Source organism: Pongo pygmaeus, chromosome 15, assembly GCF_028885625.2.
Source record: "Pongo pygmaeus isolate AG05252 chromosome 15, NHGRI_mPonPyg2-v2.0_pri, whole genome shotgun sequence".
NCBI classification, from domain to species: Eukaryota; Metazoa; Chordata; class Mammalia; order Primates; family Hominidae; genus Pongo; species Pongo pygmaeus.
In genome coordinates this window covers 91,533,239-91,546,937 of record NC_072388.2, presented here as the reverse complement: position 1 = coordinate 91,546,937, position 13,699 = coordinate 91,533,239, and the positions used below count along the sequence as shown (strand labels likewise).

Sequence of the window (13,699 nt, the reverse complement as noted above, 5' to 3'; positions counted from 1 at the left end):
AGAGGCTCCCATCCCATCTCCTCTTCCATCCCTAAGCCCCATGGCCGTGCCTCAGGTGAGCGGCCATCTCCCACATTGTAGGAGAAACCTTCATCCCAGGCACCCAGGCTTGAGGCACTCACGAGGCTCCAGAATCCCCTTCACGCCCAAGCCCAGTGTTCAAACTTTAAGAGGTCCAGATCATGCCCTCCTTTGTCCTGGGGAGACCAGCCTTCTGGAGAGAAGGCAGCAAGGGAACAAGCGTGGAAGCTTTGAGGGGAGCAGTTACTCTTTGTTGCACGGTGTCTGCATTCTGCCTGCCATCATGGAGGCCACGCATAGGTGTTGGCTAAGCTGGAGGCACCAGGCCAGGCGACAGGGATGCATTATCTCATATAATGGGCTCAACAACCCTTTGCAGGAAGTTCACCATCCTAGTTTTGCAGGGGATGAGATGAGGGTCTCTGAGAGACCAAATTACGCAGCCCAAATCCCAAAGACTTCCCAGATGCCACGTTTCCAAATGGGACTCATCATCTCCCATGCCCCAAACCTGCTCCTCCCCTGGGCTTCCCTGTCAGAGGGCTGGGAGCTTTGCTCTCCTCCTCTCTCCCCCTTCTCAGTAATCAGTTCCCAAATTCTGTGGGTGACAGCACCTCCACATGCACCTACAAGTCACCCTGCAAACACTGAACATCTGCCCTGAGACCACCTCTCCTCTCTGCAAACGGCCTCACCTCATTTCTGGGCTTCTGACTCCTGGCTGATGGCTGTTGTTCTGGTCTTGTTACCATTCCCTCATCCCAGCCATTCTCCACACTGAATCTAGTGGCCCTTCAGAAACTGGAATCCAGAGCAGCTGCTGCTCTGGGAAGCCGCCTTCAGTGGCTCCCCACTGGCTGCCCCTCAAGGCCCTCCCACTCTCAGACGTACCCTCACCTGCATCTCTCTCTTCCCACTCTCACTCCTGGGTCCTGTGCTATGTCCTATGGCTGATCTAACAATCACCATAAATTTAGTGGCTTAAAACATCACACATTTATAATCTTACAGCTCGGAAGGTCAAAAATCCAAAAATGAGTTTCCCTGGGCTAAAAGCAAGGTGTCAGCAGGGGTGCTTTCCTTCTGGAGACTTGGAGAGAATCCATTTCCTGCCTTTCCCAGCTTCTAGAAGCTTCCTGCATTCCTTGGCACGTGGACCCCACATTCTTCTGACCTCTGCTTCCATCAGCTCATCTCCTCTCTCTGACCCTCCTGGCCACCTCTTATGAGCACAGTGTGATGACCTCGAACCCACCCATATAATCCTAAATTATCTCCCCATCTCAACATCCTTCACTTAATCACACCCGCAAATTCCCCTCTGCCATGTAAGAAAACATACTCACAGCTTCTGAGGATTAGGATGTGGACATCTTTGGCGCGCGTTATTCAGCCCACTGTAGCCCCCATGAAGTTTCCGGTTTGAGCTACTTGGAATTCTTTCATAATCTCTATGTCGTACTTTTTCCTGGTTATTCATTGCCTCCTTTTAAATCACAAAATGTTTGCTGTGATTTAAATGTATGTCTGTGTGCGTGACTCCCCTTCATTACCCTTGACACCCTTCATTCTTTAAGCCTTGGCTTGAGTCCATGTCTTCCTTGACTGCTGAGATGGCTGGGTGCCCCTTCTCTGGGCTCCTGCAGCCCCCGAGTTCACCTCCTCCCAGAATTGGGGGACACTTAGCTCCATCTCTGCAGCCAGCACTTGGCATGATGCTTGGGACGGAGTAGGCCCTCAGCACGTTTGTTGAATGAATCAATGTGTGAAAAAGAACCTTTGTGCTGCTTCTAGGTTTCAAAGGCCAGTATGAGAGATGAGTTTAGACATCCCCAGATTGGTACCCATGTTTGGTGGGGGCCACAGGTGAGAATATTTTAGATTGAGTTTGTTCAAGAACATTCCAAATGAATGATTACCAAATAACAATAGAAACAAGCTTACAAACAAAAGATCATAAAAACCAGAGGCAGGTGATTCATCCTGGCCTGGGAGTCTGGGAAGGCCTTGAAGGAAGTATGGTCTCTCCTCTGCAGGACAGAGAACTGGGGAAGCTGTTTCAAGCAGAGGGAGTAGCAGGAGGACAGGCACAGAGTCATGCAAGATAAAGAGGGAGAAGGGACATTCCTGGGTGATGATGTTAGAAATATGAGACAGGTCACCTCAGGTCACCCACTGAGGCCATCGGAAGTCAACGAATGTTTCTGTGTCTGTGTGTTTTCAAGTCCAGAGATGACTCCAGTGGACAGGCAGGATGGAGAACCACTGGGCAGAAGAAAGAGGCTCCAGGTTGGAATGCAGGGAAACACTTTCATATAAGGAGCAGGTAGAGGAGAAGCCAGGTGAGGAGATGAGAAATGATGAAGCAAAGGAGGCCGGGCACCGTGGCTCACTCCTGTAATCGTAGCACTTTGGGAGGCCGAGGTGGGCAGATCTCTTGAGCCCAGGGGTTTGAGACCAGCCTGGGCAACATGGCAAAACCCCATCTCTACAAAATAATACAAAAATTAGCCAGGCTTGGTGGTATGCGCCTGTAGTCCCAACTACTCAAGAGGCTGAGATAGGAGGATCACTTGAGCCTGGGAGGTCAAGGCTGCAATGAGCTATGATCGTGCTACTGCATTCCAGCCTGGGTGACAGACCAAGAACCTGTCTCAAAAAAAAAAAAAAAAAAAAAAGCAGCAGCAGTAGAGGAGAATCAGAAGAGAGAATCTGTTTATTCAGGAGGACACTATCTACATTAAAACCTGCAGAATGACCAAGGAGAGCAAAAGCCCAGGGTTATCATGATCTGACATTCAAGGCAGAGGACAGGATATTCAGACCTCACAGGCAGTGAGTGGAGACTGAGTCGTGGAAGAGAGTCCATTGGTGGGGACAGAGAGGGGTCAGAACCCACTCCCATGTCTCCTCCCCACTCTACCACTTTGCTCTTCCTGGTGGACACCAGCCAGCAAATGCAGGTGACAGAAGCCTGGGAGAGGCCTGCTCCTGGAACCAGAGGACCAGCAGACCACCTGCACCAGGACCTGTGTGAACTTGCAATTGCCTGGAGCAACTTTCAGGAAACATCGAAAACAACCTGAGAAAGCCTGGTGTGGTAGCCGAGGCCTGTCATCCCAGGTCCTTGGGAGGCTAAGACAGGAGGATCCCTCGAGCCCAGGAGTTCAAGTCTAGCCTGGGCAACACAGCAAGACCCTGTCTCTGAAACAAACAAACAAACAAACAGAAAATCCAAAACAAAAAACAAAGAAACCAAGCTGATAGAGACTGAGCTGTGGCTGTGAAGGCAGCTGAGGGGGCGAGCTCCCAGGCAGATTGGATTCTGCCAAACCGCTGCTCCCTCATCTGTTCTGGGCAGCCCTGGGCAACGGAAGGGGCCGTGGCTTCTCAGGCTGGTTCTCACAGTCACTAGCCTAGAGACCCCTTTGTAAAGGGGGGATGACACCCATTCTGTTTCATTGGCTTTGTAAGCGATGAAGTGCCAGATACCACGAGGGACACTGGGATGCCCAGAGCCTTGAGTACGAGGCCTGCAGAATCCACAAAGCCCACGCACTGGAATGACTAAGACAGGGTCCTTCCTACTTCGTAATTGACTTCCTATCTCGTAGATGTACTGGAATGAGTTAAAATGAAAGGGGTTTCTAGCCCATCTAAAGTAGAACTTCTTGAACTATCTGTGGGCAAGATTCAAACAATATTTTAAAACAATTTTAATCCATTGTGGACAGATATTTTTGTGATGCAATATAAAGAAATTACTGGAAAGATGCAACCAGATTCCAAAAAACCAGATTCCAACAAAATTACTCATCACATTTCCATCAATGTTTATATTCTCTCTTGATTTCTGTACTCATCTTGCTGCAGACTGATAAGAAGCTCCGTCTGTGAGCAGGCTTGGGTGTGAGTAGCGTTGATCTATCTTCTCACTGCTCAATGTCGACAGGTGGCATGGACATCACCTGGGAACTTGCTAGAACTCTAGCCTCTTGGGTCTCATCCCATTTCTACTAAACCAGAATCTGCTTTTTTGACAAGATACCCAGCTGATTCGTGTGCATGTTAAAGTCTGTGGTGACACCCATGGCAGCTAGGACTCAGGAATGTTTTGCAGAATGAATTAACCAAAACCTCTACTCCCGAACCTCAATTTCCCATGATGTAAGAGCTGGTGACATAGACCTTCTTTGTGATGAGCAGGACCAGCTATGTAATTTGCAGAGCCCACTGCAAAAGGAAGAGGTGGGGGCTCCTTTTTAAAAAATCATTGAGGATTTCTAAGGTGGTGACAACCAAGCTGGGTCCTTCCAATGTGGGGCCACCTAAAGGTCCCACCTTGGGAGGCTGCTGAGGTATGACTGGGTCATTCTGGAGCCACTCATGCTAGCCAAGGTAAATGATGAGAATTCTGCTCTGTTTCCATCTATTACTGACCATTGTCATTAAAAAGCTGCAACCCTTATCCTTTTTGAAGTTTATTTTTTCATAATATGCAAATAGAAATGGTATCAAATGGCTGTTATTCCAGTGTATAGAATTCTTTCAAAAATACAAATATGTGTGTGTCTATTAAAGCGTGAATAGAAGCTCTATTTAGGGAAAGACAACTTGTGCTCATTTATTTTATTGACAGTGTACAGATTTTGATATATTGCATTACAATACTGACTGCTAGATTTCTTAGAAAGGTTTAGATTTGCTGTAGATTTTTTTCTTCACAATAAAAATAAACTCATGCCAGTGTTCAGTAACCAATAATATCAATTCATTCAAATTTAATGACAGTTTTATTAAACTAAGAATCTCATGTCACACAGCATTCGCAGTGCAGGAGGTCACAGTTATTGAAAAAATAAATAGCGGGATAAATATACTCATTATTTACAACTTTTCAACTCGATGATCCTGCTTTGCCCATTAGAGAGAGAATGAACAAAGATGGCGGTGTTCAGCTCAGCGTGCCAGAACGATCTTGGGGTGACTTGAACAATGTGTGAACAGCCCCAGAAGTTCTTGGTGTTAGCTGTTTTTAAGGAGGTTCTTTTAGGACACAAGAGTCCTCTGATTCCATCTACCTGCTATTTTGTAGGTTCCCTCAGAAACCACACCCAGCCTGCATCCCCTTGGGCTTTGTGGATCTGCCTGGCCTCTCCTGGCTCGGCCCCTTCCTTATAGCAACTCCTGCATCTACCCCTGGGCCTGGCTGCATCTGGCTGACAGCCTTTTTCCTCTCTAGATAATCAAAGCTCTCTTTGTGCTCAGACACCAGCAACTATTCCCTGCTGGCGGCTGCTGGGCAGGAGACACAGGCAGAGGCGCCCTGCCAGGGAGTGTGTGCTCTGAAATGGAGACTCAGCCTCACAGACCAGCAACCCCCACTGTGGAGCTCCCCAAGAGTTGGCCACAGTGGCTCAGCCACAGTTCTGTCCGCAGGGTCTCCAGGTCCCCCAGGTCCAAGCCTCGTGCAGGAGGCTCAAGGAAGCAGACAGTGTGGTCATGGGGTCTGTGGCTTAGAGGGCAGGGATGAAAGGTGAGGGCAGAGATGCCCAGTGGCCAGAAAAAACTCACAAGAACAACTTATTTGGAAAAACAGAGCTGCCTTGTTCACACTCCAGTCATTTTTCAGGAGGGGAAAAGTCCTCTCTTCTTCCATTGAAAGAGGACTGCGTGTCTGTCCTGAATGGACTTGGGAAATTCTGTGTAGAGAATTCTGGAGTGACAGCAAAGAAGGCTCTGTTGTTTGGGACATTCCCTTTAGGCACAAAGGCAGATCACACCAAACCATGCATCTAGAAACCAAAAGCTGCACATTCCCTCTCTTGATAGCTTAAAACATTTGTTTTCCAGTGATGGGGTGATGAGGGTACTGACTCTCTGCAGGATTAAGAATTTTATTGGCCTCGTCCATGGACAAGTCCCAACCAACATATTGCATAAGAAGCAACTGCTTGGCCAGACGCGGTGGCTCACGCTTGTAATCCAGCACTTTGGGAGGCCGAGGTGGACGGATCACGAGGTCAGGAGATCGAGACCATCCTGGCTAACACGGTGAAACCCTGTCTCTACTGAAAATACAAAAAATTAGCTGGGCGTGGTGGCGGGTGCCTGTAGTCCCAGCTACTCGGGAGGCTGAGGCAGGAGAATGGCATGAGCCTGGGAGGCGGAGCCTGCAGTGAGCTGAGATCGTGCCACTGCACTCCAGCCTGGGCGACAGAGTGAGGCTCCATCTCAAAAAAAAAAAAAAAAAAGAAACAACTGCTTGGGCCGGGTGCAGGGGTTCACGCTTGTAATCCACTTTGGGAGTTCAAGGCAGGAGTATCACTTGAGGCCAGGAGTTCAAGACCTACCTGGGCAACACAGAGAGATCCTGTCTCTAAAAAAAAATGAAAACAAATTAGCTGGATGTGGTGGCATGTGCCTGTAGTCCTACCTACTTTTCAGGAGGATCACTTGAGCCTAGGAGTTTGAGGCTTTCGTGAGCTGTGATCGAGCCACTGCACCCCAGCCTGGGCAACGGAGTGAGTCCCTTTCTCAAAAAGAAAAAAAAAAAAGCAACTGTTTGAATTCTAGCAACAGTGGGCATAGGTGTGGCTTAAGCCGGCATTTGTCACTGGGGTTATAACTAAGGAGCAGCCAATTCCCAGACCTGTAAATCCAAGGGATAGAAAAGCCACACAGCCAAGGGCTTGACTTTCCCACAGGCACAGTGTGGATTTTCAGCTCTCAGAGATGCCGCCCGTGGCCCTCAAATCCTGGTACCAGGGTAGGCCAGCAGCAGACATGTTCCTAGACTAAAGTATACTGTCAGCCCTGTTAAGAAGCAGGAGGAAGATTAATAACTTTGACAACTGGACACTGACACCGTGAGATTGAATAAAGAGCCTTAGAAACATGTAGGCGAAAGACAACCCGTGCCCCTGGCAGTGTGTGCTTGTGAATGTTTGAGGATTTAACAGAGACAATGGCACCTGGGAGCCATTTGTCATTGAAAAGTTAGGAGGTTTAAAACCCCTATAAAATAACCAAAGCCCTAAAACCTCTCAGCTGGCTTCCCTGGAAAGATAGCTCCACCCTGGTTGCAGAACGGGAGGGAAAAGCCTCCTCCTGATTCCGGGTGGGCACCCATTTCCTTGCGCTGGGAGCACAGTGACAGGCTGGACATCCTCCCATTAGCTACCCAGCCTAAAGCTGAGCACAAAACTAGTGTCCCAATTGAGTTTTCTTTATCAACAAGCAAACACAGCAACCTAAATCAAAATGCCTTTTTTTGGCCAGGTGTGGTGGCTCCCGCCTGTAATCTCAGCACTCTGGGAGGCCCAGGTGGGAGGATCACTTGAGGTCAGGAGTTCAAAAACAGCCTGGCCAGCATGGTGAAACTCCTTCTCTACTAAAAATCCAAAAATTAGCTGGGCATGGTGGTGCATGCCTGTAGTCCCAGCTACCAGAGAGGCTGAGGTGGGAGAATCACTTGAACCCAGGAGGTGGAGGTTGCAACGAGCCAAGATGGCACCACTGCACTCGAGCCTAGGTGACAGAGCGAGACCCTGTCTCAAAAAAAAAAAAAAAAAGCCTTTTTAAAACCTGTTCCGTGTGGATATGCCCTTTGGGGAACAGCTCTTTGCAGCAAGGCGAAGGGGCCCCCTACACAAACCGGGCTGGTAAAGGCTGTGGCTCAAAGCGAACAGCAGAATCCCGTGTTCTCTGTCCTGTGGCACAGGCCTAGAGAAAGACCCCCTCACTCTTGTTCCCATATAACTGACACAGTGGGGAAGATTTTCCCAAAGGACAGGAAGGGCCCCTCTCCATGCTTTGAGAAGCCCCAAGGGAGGCTTTGTGCTTGAGGGGCTCACAGGATGAGCTGCAGAGACCAGGAAATCCTTCAGGTGCACACACATAAAGAGAGAGCAAGGGCAGCGCTTCAGGCTCAGGGGTAGGTGGGGGTTGATGGACTTACTGCCACCCAAGAGCTGCCCACAGAGCATTTTCAGAAATTTCTAGAAGTTTCTATGGGCACGGTGTGCTGAGAGGAGGACCACCTCACGTGCCCCACGTACTCCTGCTAACTGCCCCCAGCGGAGGATGGTTCCCATGGAAATCACATCTGGAGGGCATTAGAGAGACCATGAATATTTAAAGCATGGCATTTGGGTACAATCTCCTGAGGATTTTCACTCTAACAGGTAAGTTCTTTGTTTATTTGAGTCACACGCATTTGCTGAGAGTGGATCACAGGGACAGCACAGCCACATTTTTCCAGCCAGGGAGAAGCATGGCCCAGAAGGAAAGGAAAGATGGGGATGTGAGACAAAAGACCAACCCCTCCCTAAAGGACCCATTCACCCAGGGCAGAAAGGTCTCTGCTTCTCAACTGCTGAATCCCAGGGGGAAAGTTCCAAAGTGTGGCAACAGAACCTTCCCAGTTCCAGTTTCCTAAGCCCCACTCGCCTGATCCCCATGGAGGGAAGGCACGGAAGGCAGCCTCAGCCGCTGGCGCTGGAATTCATTCGCTCTTGCTTTTTCCCAGGGGGGATGAACTCTGATCCTTTCCTGTCCCTCTCCCGCCCCTCTGTCCACCCCAGCTTTAAGGAGGGAGAGGGGCCCCAGGATTCAGAGAGGAGAAAGGACAGGCAGAAAGACGGGTATCCAGCAACGACACCCCCCACACCCTTCCCGAAATCCCGGTCTGCTTGGGGAGTCGGGCTTCTCTGAGAGATGGGCTCCTGCTGATGCGATTAGGCTTGCAAATCCCCATTAACAGGGAAGAGCAGGTGGAAGAAACCTGGACCCTGGGCCACCCAGGAACGGGCTTTGGTCAGGGTCTGCAGGACTACCCTTGGGTGATACACACACCCCACCTGGTCAGGGAAGCTTGGTGCATTATCAGCTGCTTGGGTCTGTTAAGGCAGGGGACCGACAGGGGCAAAAGCAAGAAACAGTCCTAACAGGTGAGGGGTAAGGAGCAGGTGGAAATTCACAAGGGCAGGCTGGGTGCGGTGGCTCACACCTGTAATCCCAGTACTTTGGGAAACCAAGGTGGGTGGATCACCTGAGGTCGGGAGTTTGAGACCAGCCTGGCCAACATGGTGAAAACCCATCTCTACTAAAAATACAAAAATTAGCTGGGTGTGGCAGCGCACGCCTGTAATCCTAGCTACAGCCTCAGGAGGCTGAGGCACGAGAATTGCTTGAACCCAGGAGGCGGAGGTTGCAGTGAGCCAAGATGGCGTCACTGCACTCCAGCCTGGGTGACAGAGTGAGATGCTGTCTCAAAAAAAAAAAAAAGAGAAAAGAAAATTCAGAAGGGCAGCCAGCTCTGTGCATAAGGAGGAGACACAGGTGACAAGGGGAAGAGGCATGAAGGCCAGCAGACTGTGGGTAATAGGAAGGATGGGGTGGTTAAGGCGAGGACTGTGTCCTGCCCATCGTGCCCTTTATCACCAGTCTCTCATTGCAGCTGACCCAGAACCTTCCTCTAGGGCCAGGTTCTCAAGATACTGGACACCTTCCACCCTAACCACACTTGAACCTGGTGAGGCAAAATTCCAAACCAGAAGTCCACAGGAACCACCTGCTCCTGTGTCTATAGGCATTTTCCATCTGAGTGCAATGGTTTGTGTTTTTTTTTTCTTTTCTGCCCCCAATGAGAAGAGCTAAATTCATTTTTTAAAACTGCCTATTTCTGTAGCAGAGTAATTATCCCATGCTAATGAGCTTTGGGAATAAAATAAAGTAATCCTGCGTAGTGATGAAAGCGTAATTTAAAAATGAAAGCCTAATTAATCATGCAATTCTTTAAACTTGTGATGGAAAAATATTTAGTTAAAAAAGAGAATTTTCCACCTACAGTGTACATATAGTTTTCTAGATTTAATAAATGCATAGATCCTTTAAAGGAAGTTACATTGGCACGTTAAAGTCAAAAGAAAATTAGCCAAGAGGAGCATATTACATATTAAAAAACATTATTTTAGTTTCTAACTGCAACTTTAGAGACTAACAGTATCCATTTAGAATCTCAAATGTGTTCTGCTGAGGAAGAGGAGGGTAATTAGGATACGTGTGCTCTGAAAGCTACACAAGGCTTCAGAGAATTGAAAACCAGCAGGGACACCATCAGGGGCCACGTGGCCTGTGCCTTGTCATAGCTAAAAATAATTTTTGGTCCTTTTTTCAAGAAAAAATAGAGGCATTGGATAGGGACAGATATTAGGAAATGACCTGAGGAACCCAGGAGTCAATGATATATTGATGAGGTTTTGACTCAAACAGTAAGAACTAACCAGGAAGGTAAAGTCATACTCACACTCACTCCCCAAGTATGGCCAACTTACAGAGGCTGGCCTGGGAGGGGTGATGGACTGGGGCTTGGCCTCCCTTCTGCTATGACTGGCCATTGAACTAGAGACCCTTGACCTCTCCAAGACACTACTTTCTGTTAAGTGGGGAGAATAATCCCTACGTACATCACAGAGCAGTTTGGAGAATCAAAACAGAGACAGAAGCACTTTGGAACCTGGATGAGCCTGTAAGATCGGAGGAACCAGGAGAACTTAGCTATTAAGGGGACGGAGTGGTCCCAAGGGCTCTGAAATCCCTGCAGCTAGTTTATATTGGTGAATCTGCAGGGTCCCTGCCTTCCCTCTTTGCTGATTTCTTAGGAAAATCACCCTCATCCTCAAGTTGAAGACCACTGAGCCCAATTTCTAGGTAAAAAAACAAAAAGAGAAGCCTGAACTTGGTGTAGCTACGATACTAATACTGACGTGAATCCCAAATAGAAGCCTGGTGGTGGGGGTGAGGTCCTGTCGCAGGCTCATGCAACAGGGAACTTAAGGGACACAAGCACGAACACTTCCTCCTTTTGAAACTCAGGAGGCCCTAAAGAGCACAGTCAGAAATTCCAACCAGGGTCACGATCTTTGAGTCTCAGGAAGGGATTAGCTACTGGATTTAAACTCATCACCAAGTTTAAAGTGATGTCTGGTGAATCACAAAAAAATGTTCTTTCCTCTTACATCATCATGGGTAGTTCCCATACATTCATCCGTGCAAAATATCTCAATATTCAAAGTGCATCAAATCGGATAGACTTTTGCAATAGAAATATTAAAAAAATAAAAAACCTCTCTATAAAATTAATTGTGCTTTCTTTTTTAGAAACCATAAACCATAAATGGTTTGTATTCATAAATCTTTTAAATATATATTTGAGAGCTATCAAGTGGTCGAAAATTATTTTATATTTTTCTATCTAGTTTTGAGTCAGCCTCCCATTCTTGGCCTGTCACGTGTAGTAAACTACGTGGTTCCAGAAGCTTAGCTCTAAATATTCTAAATTATGATTTTCACACTTGCCTTCAGCTAACCAGAAAGCAGTTTGTTGTTTTTCAGGCAATCTCTCTTCTCGTCATTAACCAGCACTTCTGACACACTCAGTCCAGTTCAGCAGGCTATGAAATTTGTTGGGCATATAAATAACTGGAACTTTCAACAGGGTGGTTTTGAAACTAGAGCATTAACAAATAATTGACAAACCCACAAGGACAGTGCATTGTGTCACATAGAAGATCTGGAAAGTACAGCTGTAAACTATAATCTCCAGTCTCTGAGTTAGCACCTTTCCACGTCAGTCTCTTACCTTTTTCCCTATTCCAAACCAAACACCTCAGTGCCAATGCAAGACGGCGTACAGAGGATTTGTGTCTTTACGATCATTGCTTTTTTGGTGTGTATCATGATCCTTTCATATGGAATGATAGTTTTCAAGTATGATGACCTATATGATGTTTCATTTTTTAATATTTCATTGCTTATTCTCTGAATGCATCAATAAAAGTGAGAAGAATATTCACTCATTTTCTCTCTTCCACAGAAAAAAATTATTTTCATTCTTCCAGTTTTTCCAGGAAAAGGGCCCTATGAGATCTTGTGCTCACAAATGACCTCATTTCTGAGGCTGCCTGCAGAACAGAAAGACAAACTGCATGCAGAAGTCCTTCTGACTAAAGTGTGCAGGAGAGATGAGATGCTTGGCACATCTCCGTGGTTGGCAGCTCAGGGGTCTTCGAAGCTGCTCAGATAATGGCCCCCAAATCCAGCCTTGCAGGGGCGGAACTCCAAGGAGGAGGAGGACGCCCAGCAGCCTGGCCTGTGACCAGACAAAGACCACGATGGCTCTTCCTTCCGGTGTGTGAAAGAACGGACAGTGGCTGCCTATGCAGGAGAGACCTGTGGTGGGGGAAGGAGGGGAGAGGAGGACGCCAGTGTCACAGAGTGTCCAGATCAGCTCCCAGGGGCGCGACTCAGCGCTAATCGTCTTCCCGGCACATCGGCAAGTTGACGAAGGTAAAGACGTTAAACTCTATCATTATGGAGAAGCACAAGAAGATGGCGTAGAGAACCAGCACGTAGACACCCAGCTTCCGGTCCAGTCGCCACTTGTTTAGGTGGATGCCGAGGACCTGGGAGGACAGAGTGCGGAACTGGGCTTGCAGGGCAAAGAAATACAAGAGGCATTTCTACTGGAAAGCAACACCTATGTGGGGAAGCCTAGAACATTCTGCAGAATGTGGGCAAGTACAGCGGGGTGCTGTAGGATGATCCTCAGTTTGACCAGAATAAGCCCTAGAGGGCTTAGACTTGCCCCATGAAAGGGCGAGTCTGTCCTAGCCGCATTGACTCAGGGACACACAGCAGCCGCCCTCATGGGACCGGCCCTCCCCAGGCAGGCACGTCATTTCCTCCCGGCTGGTCGTAGGCATGTTGTCCTCCTTGCCCAGGCCTTCTCTAGAGACAAACGCGGGCTTTAGCTGGATGACCCCTGTGCTTCAGAGCGTGGCACCATGGTCTTTTCCCTTGTCTCCTTAGCACAATTTCCAAGGCTCCTATGGACCCCTGGCTGGGCAAATGTCTGCTTGAGCCATCTTTCTGTCTCTGTGTGTGTGTGTGTGTGTGTGTGTGTGTGTGTGTGTGTGTGTGTGTGTGTGTTTGGGGTAGAGGGTTAAAGCACAGAATTATCTTACATTCCTCCCTGATCCTTCTACCTTTCCTTCCACTCCCTTCCTCCTTGTCCCTCAATCAAGGCTTCTTGGGACTGGATCCCAGGAACCTCACTGGAGCATTGCGGGTAAAAAGTCAGAGTTCCCTAAGGACAGACCAACCTGGGTTCAAATCCTAGCTTTGCCATTGCCCAATTCTGTGACCTTGGGAAAGTTAACCCCTGAGCCCCGATTTCTTCTGCAATGGGAATGACAGCACCTCCCTCATCGGGTGGTTGTAAGGATAGAATAAAGTGACGCTGAAGTCAAGTGCTCAGCACAGACCTGGGCACATGGGGTAGGGAGGCCTCGATTATTCCGACGTGCCATCCTGAGGGATGTCATGCCTCCCATTTGTCAGCTCAGATGCGCAGGGGAGGATCTCTGTCCTACTGGCACTAGAGAGGAACTGGAACAGGCAGAAAGAAAGGAAATGCAATTCGCTTCCTCTGGGGACCTCTTATGTACTCAGGAAAAGCACAGCAAGGGTGCCAATGCTCCTGGCAAAGACTGGACTTGGGTGTGTCTATGAACGTCTACATTTTCTTGCCTTTATCCTTCATTACCAAGGGAAGTGACAGGGGTGTTCAGAGTCACGTAAGTGACGAGGCGGAATCAGATGAAATCAAGTATGC

General features: G+C 48.3%; 1 protein-coding gene across 1 annotated transcript in view; it reads right to left on the bottom strand.

Annotated features, from left to right (window-relative positions):
- Nucleotides 1-4,564: 4,564 nt before the first annotated feature.
- SLC24A4 (solute carrier family 24 member 4) overlaps nucleotides 4,565-13,699 on the bottom strand; it is a 179,076-nt gene continuing 169,941 nt past the window's right edge. The window contains exon 17 of the mRNA XM_054449275.2: nucleotides 4,565-12,488. Within this exon, the coding sequence (XP_054305250.2) occupies nucleotides 12,336-12,488 (153 nt within the window). The 3' untranslated portion in view covers nucleotides 4,565-12,335. The remainder of the gene's footprint in view (nucleotides 12,489-13,699) is intronic.